General features: G+C 44.0%; 1 protein-coding gene across 2 annotated transcripts in view; it reads right to left on the reverse strand.

Moving 5' to 3' along the window:
- Positions 1-3546: 3546 nt before the first annotated feature.
- Positions 3547-24695, reverse strand: part of FAM91A1 (family with sequence similarity 91 member A1) — an 83871-nt gene continuing 62722 nt past the window's right edge. For both annotated transcript variants that reach the window (XM_068238002.1, XM_068238001.1), the window contains exons 15-24: positions 24023-24146; positions 22818-22966; positions 21203-21337; positions 19773-19886; positions 17603-17675; positions 16215-16367; positions 15015-15128; positions 12847-12970; positions 10586-10655; positions 3547-9573 (exon numbers count right to left, since the gene is read on the reverse strand). In XM_068238002.1, the coding sequence (XP_068094103.1) occupies positions 9391-9573; positions 10586-10655; positions 12847-12970; positions 15015-15128; positions 16215-16367; positions 17603-17675; positions 19773-19886; positions 21203-21337; positions 22818-22966; positions 24023-24146 (1239 nt within the window). In that variant the 3' untranslated portion in view covers positions 3547-9390. The remainder of the gene's footprint in view (positions 9574-10585; positions 10656-12846; positions 12971-15014; positions 15129-16214; positions 16368-17602; positions 17676-19772; positions 19887-21202; positions 21338-22817; positions 22967-24022; positions 24147-24695) is intronic.

The raw sequence follows: 24695 nt of genomic DNA on the forward strand, positions 1-24695 counted from the left end.
GCAAACTTGGTAATGAAGTTCTGGTGTACAGTCTTAAAGTGAACCTGAAGTGAGAGGATATGGAGGCTGCCATATTTATTTCCTTTTAAGCAATACCTGTTGCCTGGCTGTCCTGCTGATCCTCAGCTTATAATACTTTTACCTATAGACCCTGAACAAGCAAGCAGCATATCAGACATTATTGTCACATATGTCAAGCTTAGCTGCATGCTTGTTTCTGGTGTTATTCAGACACCACTGCAGCCATTTAAATCAGTAGGACTGCCAGGCAACTGGTATTGTTAAAAAGGAAATAAATAGGGCAGCCTCCATATCCCTCTTGCTACAGATGTCCTTTAAACTTCCCTTCAGAAAGTGCTTTTGAAAACAAAGAAAAACCTGAGAATCCACCATGAGGCCTCGTTCACATTACGTTCGTCTCGCGTGTCCGCTGTTTTTGAGGCGTCTTTTTTCCCGATTCCCAGCGCTTGGGTGGGCGATTCGTTTTTGTGCCTATCGGTTTTCTAGCCGTTTTTTCCAAGCGGTTTTGTAGTTCTCTCCCTGACATAATTCAGGAAGTGGACTTTTTGACCCAGAAAAAATGCAAACACCATCGCTACACAAAGCGATTTTGTGAGCGTTTTGCGTTTCTCATCGAGGCCGAATAGCCTCAAAAATGGTCCAGGCACCGCTTTACTGAATGGACAGCGCACGACCCGCGCTGATACGAACCTTCTCATATTAATTGCACAAGCGTTTGGTGGGCGATTTTAAAAGTCGCCCGCGTGTAATAAAAAACGAAAACACCTGCAGTGTGAACAAGCCCTGAGGAGATGGACTGGTACAAAACCTGCCAAAATCACAGGATATGATCACAGCAAATCAGAGCTTTGAAAATCTATCAGCTGATCAAACAAATCACATGCTTCTCCATTAATTTATCCTGAGCTTGACTAACAGGCAGGTTATTTCCACGCATCGAAGCTGGGGACAGTCATAGCAGCACCGCTATGCTGTGCATCCCGTGTAACCGTAATCTGGGTCTGCAGCAGTTACCAGACCCCAAAATACATCTACATTGCAACAACTCAGAGGGGCAATAGTATTTCACGCCACCAGGAGGAGCCGTCATTCGGCTTGCCCTGTGCTGAAATGCCCCACGCCCAAATAATATGTACTCCCAACACTAGTGGTGATATCTGCATTGTCTTGACTAGGGATGATCAATGAGATGTCATTATTTCTGAGTCCATGCAGATTTATGTAATTTTTTGTATGCAAATATATGCCACTTGAAAATGGACCAATCCATTTAAACCTGGGTGGGACTTGATTGGTCCATTTTCAAGCTGCATATATTTGCATACAATTTTACATAATTCTACAAGAACTCAGAAATATTTGCATCTCATTGATTATGCCTATTCCTGACCTGACTATCGCTATTAAAGGATACCCGAACTGACATGTGACATGATGAGATAGACATGTGTATGTACAGTGCCTAGCACACAAATAACTATGCTGTGTTCCTTTTTTCCTTTCACTGCCTGAAAGCGTTAAATATCAGGTATATAAGTAGCTGACTCAGTCCTGACTCGGACAGGAAGTGACTACAGTGTGACCCTCACTGATAAGAAATTCCAACTATAAAACCCTTTCCTAGCAGAAAATGGCTTCTGAGAGTAAGAAAGAGGTAAAAAAGGGATTTTTTTATCAGTGAGGGTCACACTGTAGTCACTTCCTGTCTGAGTCAGCCACTTGCATACCTGATATTTAACTCGTTCAGGCAGAGAAAAAAAAAAAAGGAACACAGCATAGTTATTTGTGTGCTATGCACTGTACAATAAAGTGCAAGACTAAAACTACAGCAGATTCTGAACGAATCATCCAATTCTTACGTCAGACCAACCTGACTGATCCTCTTATAAATGGAAATTCCACGTTTGCCAAAATAATTATATCTAAAGTTTAAAATACACCTGACCTGAGAGGTATATGGAGGCTTCTATATTTATTTCCTTTTAACCACTTCCAGACCTTGGTAATTAAAATTATGTTGTGTTTGGGACCTGTTATCCCTACCAGGGTGCAGATTTCAATGAATGCTCCTGCCGCTCACGCTCTCCTGTTGCTGCAGCCGATTTCATTGGCTCCTGACACTGCGATTAGCTCACAGTGATCACAGGGTCAGGAACCAATAAAATCGTCTCCTGACCAGCTTGCGGTGCATTGCTGTCATACCGAGCAGAGCAAATGGGCTGCAGAGACGGGCCCCTGCAGCATGCCCCATCAACTGTCAGGACCATGGTCACGACACCACTGTGGGAGAGGTTTCACCACAATATCAGCCACGCAGACCCCCCCCACCATCTACAAGGTAAAGATTTCTTGTGGGAAAGGGGGTATCAGCTACTGATTGGAATGAGGTTCAATCATTGGTTTCAGTTCCACTTTAAAGTGAACCAGAGATGATGCACCTTCATGTATTTTGCCATATAGATCAGTGGGAACATTAGAGAAAACACCTACCCTGCTCTCTGTTTCATTCTTCACTGCTCAGCCTGCTTATCAGCCCTGATAAAATCCCTGACTGAGCATTCAGTCTGGCTTTACTCAGGAATCTTTATAGCTGAGTCTGTGTTCTCTGATGTCTTTTCAAGCCCAAGCCTGCCCCCTTCTGGCTCTGCTCAGGAATCATTATAGCTGAGTCATTATAGCAAAGCCAGACTGAATGCTCAGTCGGGGATTTTATCAGGGCTGATAACAGGCAGGCTGAGCAGTGAACAATGAAACAGAGCAGGGTAGGCATTTTCTCTAATGCTCCCATTGATATATATGGTAAAATGCATGAGGGTGCTTCGTCTCTGGTTCACTTTAAAGAGAAACCGTGACTAAGAATTGAACTTCATCCCAATCAGTAGCTGATTCCTACTTTCCCATGAGAGATCTATTCCTTTTCACAAACAGATCATCGGTGTGTGTGTGTGTGTGTGTGTGTGTGTGTGTGGGGGGGGTGGTGGCTGTTGTGGTGAAACCCCATGGTCCTGGCAGTTTGTCTGTGAACCTAGTTGCATTGTGGGAAATAGTGGTTTACAGCTGTTTCCAACTGCCAAAAAAACGAGCAGCAGCTACTTTCAGTGACATCACCTGCCAGCAGTAAAAATGTCACCATGTGATAGATGTCAGAATGTAAATCAGGGAGAGGAAAGATTTTACAATGGGCAAACAATGGCTAAATAACTTATACATAATTATTGTAAAAATGAAACACTTTTTTTTATTACATTTTCACTGGAGTTCCTGTTAAAGCAAACTTAAGTTACACAAACACTTTAAATGGCCTTAGGGAGGGATAATGCGATGCTATTAATACCATGTTGATGCTAACTTTATGCAAATATATGCAGCCTGCAAACAGACTAAGCAAATGCTGCAGATGTGGCAATCGATTGGTTCCTTTCCAAAAATCTGATGCATAAATTTGCATCGACTTGGAATTCTTCCCATCTCATTGACCCTCCCCCACCCAGCATTACACAAAGCACACCAGAGACACAGGAAGCCTTCGTTTGTACAGAGGGAATTTAATAAACGGTATCATTTGTTTATTTCATCCAGATTTACAAGGTTGATCCACGAAAAGCGAATGTCTTCTGTGTGTCGGGATAGATCTTGCGCAGAAGGTGGACATTATACTGGGAGGAATACTTCACAGGTCATCAGAATCAATGTAGAAAAATTACGTGTTGTCACATTTAGTTATTGTATATACTGTATTCAGACTTTCTTTACAAACGTTAACAGTTGTCATAGGTAGGCTAGTGTTTGTCCAGCAGCTAAACTAAGTTTCTAAAGAGGCTATCGATAAATAATCATGAGATTGAGAATCCTACAGGATCGTCCGCTCTCTTGCCAAGGTGGAACTACAAGTCCCAGCAACCATAAGTGAACCTGTCAGGTCTGGCAAATACAATATCTGGTTAAAGTGTACCTGTAGCGGAAAAAACGTGCCCCAAATGCGTACTTACCTCAACAGAGGGAAACCTCTGGATAATGCCCCATCTTTCTCCATCAGGCCGTTGCAGTGCTGTGCCCTCCTGAAAACCATCGACAAGCCCTTATGTCCACAGCTTGTGCCTGCGACATGGACTCCATCAGGCTCTGCTTGTTCTGCCAATAGGTGGGTGGGTCCAGGCTAGTGTGCAGAGAGAGTATGGCCAGGCTTATTCACGTACAGCGCAGGCACAAATCTCCAGGGTGTCCTGGAGGCGTCTGGAGAAGGATGTGGGAAAACTCTAGAGGATCTTCCCTCTCCTGAGATAAGTATCTAACCTTTTCTTTTTAAAAAAAAGCTCACAGATTTGCTTTACAGCCTTCCATTTTTACAAATAATTGTCCTTTCACCTCCCATTAGCCTTGCTCAGTAGATAATCGTGTTAAAAAATAAAGAAATCACTTAAAGGGGTTATGTGGATCTTTATAAAAAAACAAAACAAAAACCACACACTTAGCAGGGGCTTCTATCGGCCCCCTGCAGCTGTCATGTCCCGCGCCGTCCTAGGATCCTCTGTTCCCTGCCTCCAGTAGGGCTCGCTTCCAGACGTGTCTACGGGAGCTTACTGTGCAGGCGCAGTATAAGGCTTTCTCGGAACTCGCCTCTGCAGTAAGCTCCCAGAGACGAGTGCGGGAGCAAGCACGTTCGGCCACGGCCGCGCAGCAGTATCAGACGCGTAATTGGACAGGGACCGGAGACAAGGATCAGAGGAGGACGGCGCGGGACATGACAGCTGCAGGGGGCCGATATAAGCGCCAGGTAAGTGTCAGTTTTTGTTTTTTTAAAGATCCACAGAACCCCTTTAAATCCGTACATTTTTAGGAAATCCGCTGGTACTTTATATGTTCCTCTGACCATGCTCTTTTCGAAAAATGCTGTCTTCTGGGGCAGAGGGGTGGCTGGGAAGTCATTGGTTCTTTTATAACCAGTAATGGGAGGGAGTGGCACGGCCAGTAGGGGTTTTGGAAGAGGGAGGAGTTTGGACAGGCTCTCAGTCTACAAACAGAGCAGTATTGCTTTCCATGTGGCCAATCTGACATACATCTCATTTTGTGACTTGTCTATAGTAGGCGGTAAGTATGCTCTAGGCCCGGCTTTCTCAACCAGCGTTCCCTGGTACCCTTCTCAACCAGAGATCCTTAAGTACTCTGCAGGGGTCCCTTGGCATTTTCCCCCATCGTGGGGTTAGTATAATAGCGCACATAATAATAGTGGGTACGGAAAAAGAAGCACTAAATTGGGGGTCAGAATAATGAGCACATTATTAAAAAAATAACAAAAACACTAGCTTAAGGAGACAGAATGAAGGACATTGTAATAGGGGGTAGGGAAATAAATAGCCACACCTCAGAGGGCAATATAATAGCTTGGCGGATGAGCTTTCTGTCCCTAGGCCTTCTCAAAGGACTAGAGGACATGATCTGCGCATGGAGGAAAAACGTTTTAGCCATTTATTTAGGAAAGGGTTCTTTACAGTAAGAGTGATTAAGATGTGGAATGCATTGCCACAGGAAGTCGTTATGGCAAACTCTATACCTGCATTTAAAGGGGGCTTAGATGCTTTCCTTGCGTTGAAAGACCTCCATGGCTACAATTACTAGGTAATGCCTAATGATGTTGATCCAGGGATTTTATCTGATTGCCATCTGGAGTCGGGAAGGAATTTTTTCCCTTTTGGGGCTAATTGGACCATGCCTTGTAAGGGTTTTTCGCCTTCCTCTGGATCAACAGGGATATCTGAGGGAGCAGGCTGGTGTTGTACTTTGTTCTCTGGTTGAACTCGATGGACGTATGTCTTTTTTTTAACCCAAATAACTATGTAACCTACTTTTAAAGACCATGCTTCCTGCAAAATAAATGCAGGGGTTTCTCAAGATCCAAAAATTATTTGCAGGGGTTCCTCCAGGGTAAAAAGGTTAAGAAAGGCTGCTCTAGGCATCGGAGACCTGTGTATATTGTGGTGATGGAGGTTAGGTCAAGCATGATGCTTGTTGAGGCTTTAGATCAATGATCTGCCAGTTTCTCCAAATTTCATGCAACTTAGAACTGGGTGGATTCAAATGTACAGCAAGTGGACTAAGATGCATGCAGCTTGAAAAATTAATCATCTCATCCATAGTCTCTGGCAGAACATACTGCTGTGAAACATTCCGTCTTTCACCTAAGGAATATTGCAAAAATGAAGCACTTCATTCTCACGGAGGGTCCTCCAACCCTTGTTCATGCCTTCATCACCTCACAGCTGGACTACTGCAATGTCCTTTATGCAGGCCTTCCAAATAAAGACCTACACCGCCTGCAGCTAGCATAGAATGCTGCTGCATGACTGTTAACAAGCCATTGCCACATAATACTCACATAATAATCCTTTGCTCACTACACTGGCTACCCATAAAATGGAGAATCCTTTTCAGAATTGCCATACTAACATTTAAATCCCTACACAACCGGGGCCCCGGATACCTGAAGGATTTGTTGCAACTGAGTCACATCTCCCACAACCTCCGATCGAAAGGATCCAATAACTTGACCACCCCCAGAATTCACAAAAAAAGCCTTTGGGCCACAGCTTTCTGTCATGCTGTCCCTACCCTGTGGAAAGCCTTGCCAAACTTAATCAAGACAACTCCAACCCTGGACACATTTAAATCAAAACTGAAAAGCTAACTGTTTAGTCTGGCATTTATGATCACATAACATTTCCCCTGTACACATCACTATGTACTGATCTGAGCCATACTTATGAGCTTTGGGCCCTACAGGAGAAAAACGCTTTACAAATGCCTTGTCGTCGTTATACGCACGTCTTGTGCTCCAGTAATCCAGAAAGTTTTAGTAATCATCGGTCAGAGGTTTAAAGTGAATAAAGATGGCTGCCTACATATTAGCTTTGCTATCCATTTCTTTTACCGTAATCCCGTCATGAGGGAAATATGGTGTCTCCAAAGCTGAGCTCCTTCTGAAAACACCAGCTGCCTGCCTGTGCTGTACTACAAGCCGGGGAGTAGCAATAGGGGGTGCAGAGGTAGCGACCGCATCAGGGCCCTTGGGCCAGAGGGGCCCTCCTAAAATTCAGTATTAGTTCTCTATTGGTCCTGTGCTCATAATAATCACTTCTATAGATACTTTGAATAGTGGTAATCAATAAAACTGTTCCCCATCCCCCTCTTGCACCTCTGACACTATAGTTGCCTTTGGCAGGTTTTGATGCGCCGTATCAATTGTTATGTATAGAGTGCTTGCGGGGCCCCATTGTAAAACTTGCATCGGGGCCCACAGCTCCTAAACTACGCCTCTGTCTACAAGTTAAGAATTTGTGTTTAGCAGGGTTTACACTTATTAAAAATCATGGCGTGATCTAATGAAAGTCAATGGAGAATCGCAATTCTGATTAAAAACTGTAATTACAGTTTAGCATGCGTGAGGAAAACTTACGTCTTGTAGCATAAAATCGCACATCACATGCGGATTCCCACTGACTTTCATTCGCTGTTTGAAAAAAATGCAGGAAAAGAAAACGCATGCGAAATTTTGTTTCCTTTTTCGCAATAAGTGTGACCCCTGCCTTACTCTCCTGCGACAATCGGAATAGTCCGGACATCCCCGATCTGCATTTGTTCCAGGTGAGAAGACGAGGAACAATTATGGTAAAAGGATGAGCATGAAAGCAAGGAGTAGAATTATCACAAAACCTGACAGGTTCACTTTAAGGCAAAATTGCGGCCTGGTTAAAAAGACACCCCTCCCCCCAACCTGATTTAGTAATACATTTGAAATCCATCATTTTTAAACCAGATTAAGATCCCAAGGTGGTGGTCACATGACCTCATTCTCCCCGCCTTTGGTCCCCAAAGCGAATAGTGGTTCTCCGGATAGAAATATAAAGATATTTTTTCAATCTCCTCCACAACATTCCAAGTGCCTGATGAAATTTGTATCAAGGTGTTGCCACTTATCAGGACAACGAATAAACCTCCTTCCACTTGTTAATAAATACAAATGTTGCTCCTCTGTAGGGTGTTCTGCACTCTCTGTCCGCCTCCTCAGTTTCTGCAGGCAATCAGTCACAGAAGGAGGGAATGGGGATGATGGTATTGCAGCAGATAGAAGGACTTGCTGCTTTGTGTAATATTCTGCACTCTCCCTCTCTCTCTCTCTCCTCCAGTTTCTGCAGGCAATCAGTCACAGAAGGAAGGAATGGTGGAATAGAAGCTGCTGGGTGGACACCCACCGATAGCATTATTTTCAATAAAATTCTTGTGCAGGTTAGTGGATCAGCTCAAGAGGAAGGAAGCTAGAATTCAAATAATTTATTGTGGCTGTCTTTAAACATGAGTAAAACCGCTATCGCTGATCCTGTTGACAAGCCGTATCCAGGCAAGGCATGGAAGTATGTCTCTTTGCTGTGATGTCTAATATTAATTGCTACAATTAATTTTCTGTCTAGAGAACAGTTTTAATGCACAAATGTGGACCCGCCCCTCCTTTTGCGACAGGTCATGTGACACCTTTGACCATTATTTAAAGTGCACCCTCAAGGCAAAAATGTGCCCCTAGAGGGGTACTTAAGTGAGAAGGGGGGAAACCTCTGGCCCACAAAGAGGCTTCCTCTGTCCTCCTTACAAGAGGGTAACCAGCACTGGGATCCCTGGAGATAACCCATGTTTGCGGTGCGCGTAGGTGCAGTAACAGCTTTCCGATGGGCTCATGCAGAAATAGCCGAGCCTGATTGGATCCGCTCTACTGCATGGCAGGTAGTTCTCACCTGTGCTGTAGAGCGGACCCGATTGGGCCTGGCAATTTCCCGCCGGAGCCCGAGTGGGAAGCCACTAGTGGGGCCTGTGTGCACTGCCGATTATAAATATTTTTGTCAGTGTCGCTGTGGGGGAGCCAACGCTGGAATGAGCTGGCTGGAGAAGACGAGGAAGCCTCATTAGGATCCAGAAGCTTTCCCTCCCGGAGGCAAGTATCCCCTAGCGCCACTTTTTTCCTTACAGGATTACTTAAAAGTAAAAATGGAAGATTTGTTTTCTAAAAGCAAAAAGGGGAAAGGGAAGAGGATCATGATGGTGGGAAGGAGATGAAAAAAAGTTTGGTCCCTAGATAACTGGCATTAAAAAGTGGTTCATCTATTTATTTTCAGTCATATTTTGATGCACTCCTACTGGGCCTAGTTATCACAATTCTACAAAAAAAAAAAGCATCCTAGGAATGTACCAGAAGTGCGAGACGTGCCACGGGACAATGAGTGACCAGTCACAGAGTCACGCTGCTAAAGACATAACCTACACAGCAGCAATAAATACGAACACCGAAAGGGCAGAAGTACAAGATGGCTGTGCTCTGGCTCGCCCTCAGGCCTGCTTGCTGGGTGTATGAGCAGAGGCCCGGGCGCACCCGTTCCACTCACAGAGGATGCCGTCTTGGAAGATTAAGTTCTTGGAAGGCAGAGGTACCCCAGCCTCTGGTGGGCCTGGTTGTCCCAGCATGCTCGATGTGCCCGTCTCCGAGGTGTACTCCAACGCAAAGCCGCTTTCCTAGAGAAGAAGAACACAGAGTCAACATAAAAAAAAATAAGCCACAGCAAGGGATCATGGGAAATGTAATTCTATTGTCCAATGGAAAAGGAGGAGAGGGGTGGAGCCAGCACTGCGGGATGATGGGGATACAATGACAACACCCAGAGACCTTTCCTCATGTAGTGTGCGTCATAGGCAGACTTTGCAGAACAAAGTGCAAAACGGCCGTCAGGCTCACCTGGCACCCGCTGCTCCCCGGTAAGAAAACTTATTGTAACACTATAAGCATCACACAAGTGACCCGAGCAGCAATGTAAAAATGCTAAATGAACCTCCCCCTGTCCCCCCCTCCCCCAATGGCATGCTCAGTTTAGAACCTCCCTTAATGGGGGGGGGGGGGGTTCATTTAGAAAAAACTGTCACATTGGTGTTTGGGTTGCTTTAAAGGGAACCCAAGCTTCAAAAAGAGATACTTACGGGAAGCCTCAGGTATTTTTTGAGCTCCGATGTCCCCCCTTATTCAGCTTGACCCATCTCCGCATCAGGGCCATGCTCCTCTCATCTTACGAGTGCAGCCGAACAGCAGCCATACAAGCACGGCAGCGCAAGCGCAGGAGCATGGAGCTGTTCATACGCGAGTGGCTCTGGCTTTCTGTGCATGTGCGGCCACACTGAGGAAGAGGAGGTGCGTGGCCCTGATGTGGTTGGTAACAATGCCTTGTCCCCAATCTTTCGGTGGGTCGCGCTCAGCGAGGAGGGGGGGGGGGCATAAGAGCACTGAGGGAACCCTTAATAGGTTCCTGGGGCTTCCTTCTCTTTCAGTAGGTATCTCATTCTGTACCCGAGCTTCGGTTTGGGTACACTTTAAGAGCAAGCCCGATAATGGAGGTGCCAGACTGTCTTCTCACTGTGTTGTAATTCTGAGTCCAACAGTCAGATTGCACTACATAATATGAACAATCCCTCAGTGTCATTTAAAGCATGAAAGTTGCATAAAAAAAATAATAATAAAGTGTGAAGGAATGTTTACCTGGAGCCACTGCACAAAGCTCAGGACCTGCAGTGACAGCTTCCGACTCGAGTGGAGGAGATGCTGAAGGCTGTAATGAGAGGGAACATAAGTAGCAACAAAGCAGATAAATGCCTAGCAAATCAGGACAGAGAGGAACATGAAGGCCACCATCTTTGTCTGCCTGCTATGCTGTAAGAATGATGTGCAGGTACTCTGCAGGGGAATGGAGGGATTCTTCCTCTATTACACATTCTTCATGCACAATCTGAACATGGATCAGGCCCCAGGCAATGTAACTGTGGGTACATGCAAGAGTGATGTGCAGGTACTCTGCAAGGGAATGAGGCGATTCTTCCTCTATTACACATTCTTCATGTACAATCTGAGTCAGGTTTATGAGTGATGGACATCACCTCTGTGATCAGTGTGCACAACATTCTCAGTGGATTCACTACAGCTCTGCGGGGAGTGCATATGTAGAGTATAGTACTACTGTGTCACTTAATTTGTAGTCACCAACCCCACATTTAACAACATAACAAATTAATTTATTTCATGAGCAAAGGAAATGCATACATTTGCATTCAAAAAAACTACGGTAATAAACCTGCATCAACGAAGAATTACCATATATACTTGCATATAAGCCGACCCGTGTATAAGCCAAGGTACCCACTTTCCCCTCAGAAACGAGGAAAGTGTGATTGACTCGCATACAAGCCCCATCCCCAGTAGTAAGTTGTTCCCCCAATACAAGTCAGACCCCCTTCCCATAGCCAGATGTGCCCCAGGATTATACAGCTCTGTTTCAAGAAGCCACTAGATGGCGTCATAGATTTGAGACACAGCGATTGTAACACAGGAAGAATCCCCGATCATTGCACCGCTGACACATTGCTTGCACACTCCGCTCCGCAAGCCGGGGAACGCAGGTAGTGTTGAGCAGCGCACTCTGCACACCATGTTGCAGGGGATAAGGGGCACGGGCACAGCAGGGAGCCAGCTGGTAAGAGCAGGATCACTAGTGCACAATCCTTACGCTCCTCTGCTTGTAACAAAACCTGCTCCATCATCTGTTTTGCTCCACTGACTTGCATATAAGCTGAGGGAGTAACTTTTCAGCACATTTTTTATGCTGAAAAATCAGGCTTATACGCGAGTATATACAGTATTTTAGTCTCATTGACCATCCCTACTAGCGACACAAGTACACATCATGCTTTATTCTCAAAAAAACTGAAGTGAGAAGAATCTGGAGGCTGCCATATTTGTTTCTTTTTAAACAATACCAGTTTCCCGGTAGCCTTGCTGATCTATTTGGCTACATTAGTGTCTGACTCCAGACACCAGAAACAAGCATGCAGCTAATCTGACAATATTGTCAGAAACACCTGACGGCATATGTTTGTTCAGGGTCTATGGCTAAACGTATTAGAGGCAGAGAACAGCCAGGCAACTGGAATTGTTTAAAATGAAATAAACATACAGTAGCAGCCTTTTGCTTTAGTTGCCCTTTAAAGCAGAGGTGATATTTATTATATATAAAAGATTCCTGCGTACACATCAGATATACAGTCACAATCAGATGTGTATATCTGACTTTAAAAATACGATGATTGCTTTATTGCAGCAGCACAATTAACTATTTTTTGATTGGTTCATTTCATTTTTGTGGACTAAGCACAGCTATTAGTGTATATGTAAGTTATTTATGATGACTTATCTGAGAAATAGAACATTTTATCCTATTTTCTCTTTTAATTACAGTTTAAATTTAGTAGGAGTCAGAGTTTGTGAATTTTTGCCGACTCCAGGTACCCAAAAATTCAAGGCTGTGGAGACGGCACAAATATCTTCCGACTCCAACTCCTCAGTTTATGAAACCACGACTCCGACTCCGGGTACCCAAAACGGCCCCGACTCCTCGACTCCGACTCCTTAGTCTAATAATCAACAGGGCTGTGGATTTTGTACAAAAATCATCCGACTCCCGACTCCTCAGTTTATGAAATCAACGACTCCGACTCCGGGTGCCCAAAACTGCCCCGACTGACTCCAACTCCACAGCCCTGCAAAAATTGCTTTGATTCCTGAACTCAGACTCCTCAGCTCTGCTGAGAATGCACGGCTGCACACATATTGGTCTGTAGGGTCTGTCCTGTCCTATTCAGTCTTATTCCTGAATTTTATGAAAAGGTGGCCTATTCCCAGCTGTAGACCTTTATGCACTGTGCATCTAGTGAAATGAAGACTTGTGAGGGAAGGGGGTGGGGATTTACCTGTCTTTCCCACACAGGCCATGGGCGGCGATCTTCTTGCACACATTCTGGTTGAGCTCAGAGCTGAATAGCGGGATTCCGTAGCAGAGTTCTAAGGGGACCCAGTCTGACTCCACAACCGGTGCTACAAAGAACACAACGTTTATCAAGAAAGGGTGTTACTTAAAGCAAACATGAGGCGACAAACTGATGTGATAAATAATTGTATCCATTTTCCTCCTCCTTTTTTAAAGAAATCCCCAGTTTACTGTTCAAAAACTAAAAAAGTAGATTTATATTTTATTGTCTCATATAAATGATGCAGTCTTTTACACAGTCTTTTTGTGTCCCAGAGCTAAAACGTATGAACATGTGACCTTTTTTTTTTAATCTATCCCCTGCACTTACCAGCTGTTCTAGTCCAGGAAAGAGCTTTATGGCTGTAATTCTTTATCCTAATTCCTTGAGCTATAGCTCAACTAGGTAACGACTGAAGAGGAACTGTCACTTGTGTGTCTGAATGGTTAACTCATTCAGGCAGGGAAAAAAAAAAAAAAAAAAAAAAAAGGATAGGAACACAGCCTAGTTATTTGTATGCTTGGCACTGTAAAGACACACGTCTATCATGTCACCGTGGGTACACTTTAACAGAACCTGCGGAACAAGTACACAACTAAGAAACGCAGATCCAAATGGCCAAATTATCCTAAGAAAAGTATTTAAAGAGACACTGAAGCGGGGAAAAAAATATGATATAGTGAATTGGTTGTGTACTATGAATAATTACTAGAAGATTAGCAGCAAAGAAAATATTCTCATACTTTTATTTTCAGGTATATAGTGTTTTTTTCTAACATTGCATCATTCTATAATATGTGCAGATTACACAACACTCAGCATTCAAAATGAGTCTTTCAGAGCAGTCTGTGAAGTAATGACCTCTCCTCTAGCAGAGGAAAAGTAAATAGTCCAGGAACAGTTGAGATAATAAAAGTCAGATAACAGCCCTCTCCACGACTTACTTAGGGCTGGTTCACACGGGCGTCTGCTGAGCTTTTGCTTGGCATTGCGTTCAAACGCCAGCGTTTAAAAGCTAGCTTTTGAAAGCTTTTGAAAAGCGTTCAAGGCTAGCAGTTCTGGTCTCTGCTATTGTTTCCTCGCGTTTACTGCCTTTGAAAGCAGCATGTTGCTTTTGAGACTAGACGCAACGCTGGGATCTACTGCCAGGCTTTCATGAAAGCCTGCAAAAGCCAGCTCTAAACGCTCCCATTCACTTGCATGGGATGGCAGTAGATCCCAAAAAATGCTGCGTCTGAAACGCTGCGTTAAACGCCACAAAAACGCCCGTCTGAACCAGCCCTCAGTCGGAGAGCTTAATGGCTTGTTTGCATAGAGATAACAACTGGAGTTTCTCAACTCTTCCTGTACTGGAAACAATTACACTGATGTATCTGATCTTAATGTTTGATTTCTTAGCTGTGCTACACATACAAATCATAATATCATCATTTTTTTTTCGCTTCAGTGTCTCTTTAAGATATAATTTTACACAGCTGCTATAAGCCGTGATTGTTGTGCATTTGATAGTTATATTTGATTTGTAAGAGAGATCTCCCTGCTTTATGGTACAGTAAAGCCATAATGGAGAAGGGTCAGGCACTCACACCAGCAGGTACCACATTTTTCGGAATAAAAGACGCACCCCAAAAATGGGGAGAAAGAGTCACAGAGTTTTATATTTTAAATATAAGGACTCCACGACTTACGAACGCCCGCCGATTCAAACCGCTGACTTGCTGAGATGTCGGGGACTCTCTGTATTGTCCCCACATCTCCTCCTCTGCTCCCCATACATAGTTAAAAGCAGCAGAAACGCGTCTCTCACCTGATTCATCGGCTCCCGCGGCATGGGGGCATGAAGAACGACCCATGGGAGGCATATGGGGGACACATAAAATACAAGGGGGACAATCTTTTTTTTGGGGGGGGGGGGGGGCAATGTACAAGACGCCCCTGGGCCATGGACACACCAGGTTTAGTATATTTCTTCTCCCTGGTTTTCCCCTTTAAACCTAAGTGTATCTTATAATCAGTAACGTCTTATAGTCTGAAAATTATGGTATATTAACAGGGTTTTCTTTTTTTTGTTTTGTTTTTTTAAACAGGAATTTTGGTCCACTTATATTTACCATCAGTGGTCTTCTGTCCCAAATCTACAGCAGCTTCTTCCGCGACAAGCTCGAAGGATTCCGTGCTGCCACTGACGTCATTCACATCACCGCGTAAGGCCAGGCAAGACTCATCTGTAAGAGACAGAGGACAAATGGAAGGCACTAAAGGGGGATTCCACTTTGAGCCAAACATGGCAAAATGACGTTCCTGCCCAAATCACACAAAGACATCAGATGTAGTAACTGCTTTTCATTGGTCAATTTGCAGGTTGCATAAAATTAACTCACAGTAATTATCTCATTGACAATCCATACTTACTCCTTACCAACAGGCCCAAGTGATGCCGTGTTATAATCTACAGGTGAAACTCGAAAAAATTAGAATATCGTGCAAAAGTCCATTTATTTCAGTAATTCAACTTAAAGATGAAACTAATATATGAAATAGGAACCCTTTGCAGAAGTTTTGGATGAATTAGCTAAATAGAGTCGGACACTTTGAGTCTAGAATATTGAACATTTTCACAATATTCTAATGGTCTGAGATTTTGATGTTCTTATAAGCTGTAAGCCGTAATCATCAAAATTATAACAAATAAAGGCTTGAAAGATCTTGCTTTGCACGTAGTAACTCTGTTTCATGTATTAGTTTCACCTTTTAAGTTGAACTAATGAAATAAATTGACTTTTGCATGATATTCTAATACTTCAAGTACCACCTATACATTATGTGACAGCAGTGTCAGTAGGCAAGATTCCAGATTTAGTTAGATTAAAACTAATCTATAATTTTCAATTTGCAACCACCTAAAAAATTAACCAGTCGAATCCCGCCAAGGTGGAATTCAATTGGTCTACTTTCAAGTTGCATACATTTGAATAATTCTGCATCAAGTTGAAGTTCCTAGCATCTCACTGATCATTCCTATTCAAAAGCAGATGCTAGAACAAGCATAGGGGCCAGGAAGCATAAAATATACTACACCACAATACAACGCATTTTGCAGGGTTTCTCCTACTTCTTCAGAAAGTTTATAGGAACAACTCATTCAAGCTAAACTGAAGAGCAAAGCACATTTGGCCCATAAGCCAGGACAGGTTATTCGAGCCAGAAGTTTGCTTCAATGCCTTGTTTGTTCTCAGTTATCCCGATTATTATTACAGTATGTCTTGCTCAGTTTTGGGCTTCCTTGACCACAGATAAAGGCAGCAGATTACCTTTGCCATCAGAAGCATCGCTGAGTCTTCTGGGGCTGACGTGGCGGATGCTGGGGTTCAGCATGGTGATGTAACCACAGAAGTGCTGCAGGTCTATCCTCTGCCGCAGGACTTGTAAGGCTTTATGGACTCCCATATTGAGGGTGGAGAACTCTGAGGTTGGAAGGAAGATCAGAGTAAACTGTACAGAGGCACCAACAAAAGTATAAAATACACCAAAAACAGTTTAAAAAGGGTAGATTCTGTCGGCTTCAAACAAAAATTTGCTTTATTTGACAACTGGTGGAGTTATACCGTATATGCTTGAATACAAGTCATTCTTGTGTATAAGTTGACTCCAATATTCAACCCTCTTAAGCTGGAATTTTTCATTGACTCAAGTATAAATCTACCCAGCAAAGTTAATGGCTGCACTTGGGGCTCAGGAGGGGTAAATGACTGCACTGGATACAGTATTGCAGCCATTAACCCCTCTTGTCACTTAAGTGCAGCCAATACCTCCTCCAGGTCCCCAAGTGCTGCAATTATTCACTTCCTTTTATGCAGCCCAGTATTTCCTCCCTGCCCCCTTCCTTGTTAATTGTTGTGGCCAGGACTTTCTGACCTGTGTTTTCTTAGCATTTCCTTTCCTCAAAGTATCACTTACCACTGGGTAAATTACAGCAAATCGGAATGTCACTATTAGTACACACATTACTCAGTGTGCTCAGTGTTGCCTGTGGCTCGTGTATAAGTCGACACCTACATTTTTATGAAGGGAATCAGACCTAAATTTCTAGACTTATACTCCAGTATATACAGTACTTGGTCCACCCTTTGGTGGAGGGGTGTCATCCCCATTTATTGCCATATCTATTGCCATCTACAGAAAGTGACTCCCTTAGGAAGCATCAGTGGTTGTCTCTCACTCCTGATACCATTTTCAAGGTAATTTAGGGGACGGCAGCCTAAAGGCCCATACACACGTCCGTTTTTTGCGGACGGGTCGTTTGAATGTCCCGTCGTTCGCCCGCTAAATCGGGCGTGTATACAGACTGTCGTTCGCGTGATAAGAGTGAGTTTGAGCGATTCGCCGGGTGGATCGCTCAAACTCACTCTTATCACACGAACGACAGTCTGTACACACGCCCGATTTAGCAGGCGAACGACTGAACGACTGGACGTTCAAACGACCCGTCGTTCGCAAAAAACGGACGTGTGTATGGGCCTTAAGCTTTGATAGTTGTCCTTTAAACCTGACAACCTGGGGTCAGGTCTAATCTTCCCTTCTGCATTACCAGTGGCTGTCTTATTGGCAACCCTTGTTTGAGAGTTATTTTGTACACTATTGAATAATGTTCTACCATGCTACACTATAGAAGGCTCTTAGTATCCCAAACTCGTCTTACCTCCTTGTAGCTCTGTTTCATCAAATGGAAAAGGAACATAGGCTGTCTCTCCCATCCCGTGCATGCCATGGCCCTGTGCAGGAAGAGAAACATGAGTGCCACCTAGTGGTCAAACTAGTTGATGACTCAAAAGCACATTAAAAACATTAAAACCTTTTTTTATACTGTATGTCCAAACCCAGAGACGTCCAAAAGTATACCATTTATATTATTTTACACGCATACTCTTATGTACAACACATGCTAGGCTAACAAACAAAATGAACTTACAAATGGCTTCTGGGGAGAGCGTCTGTTCACAAGTAGAGAACTGTACATATGCAGACAGGCACAATTTACAGGTTACAAAAAGTCACATGCAGTCTAAAAGAGTATAGTTGGCGGCACTATGATGCTATTTAATGGGTAGTTCACACTTGGGGTATACACATGTACACTGAAGGATGATTAAAGAGAAACTTTAACCCAAAACTGAACTTCATCCCAATCAGTAGCTGCTACCCCCCTTTCCCACCAGAAATATTTTCTTATTCTGGGGAAACCCCACCCACAGTGTGATGTCTGTGAATCTTGTTGCATTGTTGGAAATAACAGCTTTTTCCAACTGCCAAGCAAGCAGCATCTCCCTCTGTGCATAGAACTCTCATGCTGCGCATACACAGTTAAGGTGGCCACTAATGGTCCAATTTCTAGCGAAAAATCGTTCGAGCGATCAGAAGTTCTGATCGGATTGGTTGTAAATAATCTCCATTGGTGGGCACAATCGATTATGAACGAGTGAAAAAAATGTCGCCCGAATGAATTTTCGTCGAACCAAAATTTGGATTTTCTTTTTGGTTGTGATAGATAGGAAGTAAAGATTGGTTCGTTGATGGTGTAGTGAACGATTTATTACAATATTTCACTTCCGATCAGAATTTCTGATCGCTCGAACGATTTTTCACTAGAAATTGGACCGTTAGTGGCTACCTTTAGATAGTTCTTATCAATCGAGCTGCTGATGGCTTGATTGATAAGATCCAACCTGTCCGATCACCACGGTGGATCGATATCGCGCTCGATCCCCACGGGCGAACAATAGAAAAAAAACGAAGCGCTGATAAGAAGTGCCCACGGGGACGAGTGGGAATCGATCCGCGCGGACGAGTGGTGACACGCCGGCATCGAGCCGCTGGCTCGATAACGGCGCATAAACGAACCGTGTATGCCCAGCATAAGTAACAAACATTCCGTCCAGATCACCTGACCAGTGATAAAGGTCAGAATTTAAATCAGGGAGAGGAAATATTTTACAGTGGGCAAACACTGACTAAATAATCAATAAATAATTATTGTAAAAAATAAGCAATTTTATTACCGATCTATCATTTTTATTACAGCTTCTCTTTAACAGCAGTACATCTCACCACTTAGGGCTTTTGAATTGCAATGACTGGTTCATGTTTCCTTTTTGTGTTGTACAAAAAAGTCATCAACCTGCAGGCCTTTACTGCAGTAGTGTGAGGTCAGTGGCTACACCGTCTAGCAGGGGAGCCTGAATCTCACACTCCGCTCCCAAAAAGGTTAAAAGGGCAGTTTAGTGAAAATTATGCTTTTCCATTAACGCTATATTAGTTATTTAATATGGAGAGCATACATTTCTCCATAGACCTTGTTTTAAAAAAGTAGAGAACACTAATTCTGCTTTCCAATAGAGCTGAGCTGTGTCATTACCATGCTCTATGCGACAGACTTCACTGATAGTAGCAGGCCCTCCAGCTGATTTATAACAGCTGGCTCACACACTACAGAGAGCTGTGCTGTTTTCACTTGTAACTAGCTAACTAAATAAACAAACAGGCTGCGAAGTAACTAACTAATTAGCAGCCTGTTTTATCTATTACAGCTAGTTACATGTGAAAACAGCATGGCTCTCTGTAGTGAGTAAACCAGCCGTTATAAATCAGCTGGAGTGTCTGCTACTATCATTGAAGTCTGTCGCTTAGAGCATGGTAATGACGCAGCTCAGCTCTCTTGGAAAGCAGAATTAGTGTTATCTACTTTTTTTTTTATACACACAAGGTCTATGGAGAAATGCATGCTCTCCATATTAAATAACTGATATGGGGTTAATGTAAAAGCATAATTTTCACTAAACTGCCCCTTTAAGGAACACAAAGAACGATCATACCTGGATGAGCACCGAAGAGTGTGTTAAAGCGTCATTCAGCATAACCAGGACATTTGATGTAGGCACCACGCCCGGGTCATGTCCCCACGACGTGATCAGTAACCGGTCGTAGGCCTGTAAAAGCAACAGTTCATTAGCTCATTACATTACAGTCCCACTAGAGCAGGGGTGTCAAACTCAATCACATAAGGGGCCAAAATATAAAACAGGGTCTAAGTCGCGGGCCAAATGGTTTATTAAGTGGCATAACTATAGCAACCATGGGAGGGCCTGGGAACCTGCTACTCCCCCTTCTGCAGAGTAACATTTTAATATTAACCTTCTCCAGTACTGCATCAGGCCTTTACTCATCTTCCTAAAATGTGCTCGCTAACGATACGATTTGCCGATCGTTTACAAACGATTCTTCGTATGAACGATTGGAAATTATTATTTGAGACCACTAATTAACATAAATCTTCTAACCAATCCCATCAGATTAATGAAATTGATCTGATTTTTGGATTGATTTCGTTAATCTGATGGATAAGGAGATTTTTGTTTATTAGCTGTCCCAAACGTTCATTTACGATCGTTCATGCGAAGAATCGTTCGGAAACAATCGCGCAGCAAATTGTATCATTAGTGGCCACCTTTATAGACTCATGCTCTGTGCTGCATACCTCTGGCTCCAAATGATTCGATAGAGATGGAACAGCACCTCGGCAATCCTCTGTGGGTGTGCGGGAACCAACCTCTTGTACCAACAGGGTGAAGATCCGTCTTGTTTGGAGATAATGGTCCGCACTACACATCCAAGTATAAATCAGCTTTATTGAAGAACCATAAATGCTGTGTAGCAGCTACAGCCCGCTGTTTCGGGTTACATGCCCTTGTACAAGCCGAAGGGCATGCAACCCAAAACAGCGGGCTGTAGCTGCTACACAGCATTTTATGGATCTTCAATAAAGTGGATTTATACTTGGATGTGGTGCGGACCATTACCTCTGGCTCCAGATGCATGTCACGTGATCGGAAGCTGGAGGTATGGAAGCACAGAGCGTGTGACTGCGGGGAAGAACAGAGGAGACACGGTGCATTGCTGGAGCAGGTTAATATTACAGTGCTCCCCTGCGCTACTCTGCTATGTGGGAAGAAAGTGCTGGGGTGGACAGGCACGTTTTACCAGCCACACAGGGGGTTGTATCCAAGGAGGGGTCCCGTGGATTGCTTCTGCACCCAGGCTCACACTGACAATGTTTCAACCAGATGCACGGTCATCAACAAGAAGGCAGCGTGCTGCTGTTCTTTTGCTGCTTACAATAATGCCCATTGGAAGCTTTCAGGGGCCACATATATTGGCAAGGAGGGCTGCATTCGGCCTGCGGGCCTTGTGTTTGACACCTGTGAACTAGGGGAATGGTCCATGAAGCATGGATAGGGGTGCTCACCAGGAAGACATCCGGTAACTTCCGCAGTCTGCTGCCTTTGGATAGCAATAGAGAGGGAGGTCCACATCCACAGATATGGTAGATGTAGAGCTTGAACCATATGGAGCTCACTTCTGGGAGGGCCGGACCAATATGCTGAAGGAAGAAAGAGAAAGCGATCACTGACGCAAAAATGCCTCCGTCATTTCCTGCAACACCCTGCCATGTGAGCTATTGAATAACATAGTAACGAGTGTGTATTGTGGCACCAGCAGTTAAGTTGGGCGCCAGGTAGTAATATTTAGGTAATTTAAATTACTGATATTTTACCATATACTACCACCCAGCACCTATTCTAATGTTAACTCTCTGCATAATGTCTAACCCCCCCCCCCCCCCCCCAACACACATACCTAATTCCCAACCCAAACCTGCCCTGTGTGTGCCTACCCCTAATCTTCCCCTTAAAGGACAACTGAAGTGAGAGGTATATGGAAGCTGTCAAATTTATTTCCCTTTAATGAGAACCTGAACTGAAAATTAAAAGTCAAAATAAACAAACACGTCATCTCCTGTGTAGTCTACTCCTCAATCTCTTTCTCCTCTCCTGCGTCCTGTTTGTCCACTGTGATCAAGGGAATTCTCTGTCCTCCATTTTGAAAATGGCCATTACCCCATAACAGCTTCCTGGTCAGCACACTGTTAAACTGTAATATCGCCCACTTGAGCCATAGGGAAATATGGACATTACCTTGCACATTCAGTTGTAACTGATAGCTGATATATAACTGACAGCAACTGGTATATTTCAGTTCTGACAAAATATTGTCACAACTGGAAGGGATCACTGTAAGGAGGAAATGGTGAACTTGTGAAAGGAACTGACGGTGAGGTAAGTATGTAATATTAATTTGCAGCTATGTCATGTGTTTAAATAATTTTACTCAGTTCAGGTTCCCTTCAAGCAATACCAGTTACCTGGCTATCCTACTGATCCTCTGCCTCTAATTCTTTTCTACTCTTACATTTCTGCCCAAACTGGCCAGATTAGCTGCATGCCTGTTTCTGGGGTTATTCAGACACTACCGCAGCCAAATAGACCAGCAGGGCTGCCAGGCAACCGGTATTGTTTACAAGGACATAAATATGGCAGCCTCCATATACTTCTTGCTCCAGGTTCCCATTTAAGGAGACCCCGTACCTAGTGCCCAGCCTTAAAATCTCCCTCCCCTCCCCCAAGTGCCTAACACTAACCCAGAAATCGACCGCCCACAAAAACAGTAGTTGTAGCTGATCGTTTATTATACCTTAAAGATCTGGCAGGCCGGAGGCTTAAAGGGCACTTGACTAAAAGTAGGCCAGATACTTAAGCAACCTCCGGGACCATTGTACACACAGTTAATTGCTAGCTGAGATGGCCCCAAACAGCGGCCATGGCCAGGATCTATGTAGTATTTATATACAGTATAGTTTAAGATCCCTTTCTACTATCCGCACACAAACTGGTACACCTCCCCTCATTTCAACTGAATGAGGCAAACTGGTTAGCAGTGAGATGTTTTCTAGGATACTAAAAGTATCCAGTTGAAACTGGATCACAACAAGTAAAAAACATTTTTAAAAAAAGGAACCGTACCTGTGGGGTGCAGCTGCTGATTGGTCGGATCTCATTGGTAAGGGGGGCCATGGACACCAGGAGAGAATAGTTTTTATTTAATACTCGGCTGCAGGTTGCTGGGTCCAGACCTAGAAGGCTCTCACATCGCAGGAGGTCCAGCGGTAACCCTGTTCATGCAACAAATAATAACATTGGGGGGAAAAACCAGTGGTTCTCAACAATATTACAGCATGTACCGCCTTATAAATGATGGTTTTTCCTAAATTCTGATCCATGCAATAAGTTCACAATCTACAAAAAAAATGGGAACACCCCCCCCCCCCCCCAAAAAAAAAACGTTATTCTCCAAACTATGTTTGATTGACACTGAGCACCAATATTGATTCAAAATCTTTAATTTAACCACTTCACCCCAAGGTGGTAAAACCCACACATTTTATCTGCCCATTTGTCCTGGTTATCACGGGATTTTAGTTATGTCTCTTGTACAAAGTATGGTGACAATATATCATTTGGAAATAAAGGTGTATTTTTTTTTTGGGGGTGTTTTTTTCCCCCCACAATTTTCATGTGTACTCGCAGGAGCGCGCACGTGCACAGCGGCAGCAGCACTGTGACTTATAAAAACGTCCTGGAGCCATTAAGAGGCTCTAGCAGGACGTTTGTATAAGTCAGTGGTTAATCATATATTGAATCTGAAAGACTCTGCTTGGTGCTGAGGTCTTATATTTCCGAACTTCAAAGATTCTGGCTGTGAGATTTAGTCACTAGAAAATCTCACTTTATATATAGTCAATTAGACCAGCCATTCTAAGGCCTCATTTAGAGGGGCAGTTGACAGGAAGAGAATTCACCGCCTGTCAACTGCTCTCCTGCAAGGGCTGGGTGCTTGTTAGTGCTCAAAATAGGCGGCCCTCCCATGAAATCACAGCTGAGCACAGCCGTAGCCCTGCTCAGACGTGGCATGTGTGCAGGTAATGCCACCACGTGTCAAGTGTAGACATGCGTGGCATTACAAACACTGCCATTCGCATCCAAATGGCGCTAGTGGGTGGGAGACAGGAAGCTGAACTGCTCGACAAGTGTGCTGTTCAGGCATCTATTAGAAAGAGGCCTAAGATTAGCTGTGAAAAAAACTCGCAGATAGGAATACCTGCAGCCACCTCCAGCCTGTAAGTTAGCCACGAAAGGAAAGAGGATGGATAAGACGCTGCTCTCTGTACCTGCTGACACTTGCTCCGGTTGTGCTTGCAGATCCTTGTTGTGCCGCAGGAAGAGGATAGTGTTACGGAGCGTGAGGGCGTGGTCAAAGTACCTCTGGGCTTCTCCCTCCCCTGTGCTTTGTACCTGGGGAAGAAAAGACCATCACATCATCACATGCTCACCATTCAACATGCCCACAATCAGGCTGCCTGTGGGGACCAACTATAGCTAGAACCACAGGGCTTTCTTGTTGCAGTTTTATTTTACAGGACACCTGAACGGAGAGGAATATTGTGGCTTCCATATTTATTTCCTTCTAAACAATACCAGTTACCCGGCAGGCATACATGTAAAAAGGGTGACAGGAAACTTCGGCGCAGGGTGAAGCTGAAAGACGCCTCTATTGCTAGTGGCTGAATAGCGCCGTTTGTACTGTAATTTGGGTTTCGTCTTTTGCCGGTGCAAAAATTACTCACTGAGCTCCGCTGTAGCCGTAAGTCACATTACGGCCTATGGCGGCGCCCAAATGTTTTCAGTCACATGGTGTCCTTTTTACCTGACTCGATCAGGCAGTCCCAATTGTGTCTGAATCACACCCTTGAAACAAGCACACGGCTAATACAGTCAAACTTCAGTCAGAAACATCTGATCTGCATAGGCTTGTTCAGAGCCTATGGCCTAAGCATTAGAAAC

The sequence above is a fragment of the Hyperolius riggenbachi genome, chromosome 5 (assembly GCF_040937935.1).
Source record: "Hyperolius riggenbachi isolate aHypRig1 chromosome 5, aHypRig1.pri, whole genome shotgun sequence".
Classification (NCBI taxonomy): domain Eukaryota; kingdom Metazoa; phylum Chordata; class Amphibia; order Anura; family Hyperoliidae; genus Hyperolius; species Hyperolius riggenbachi.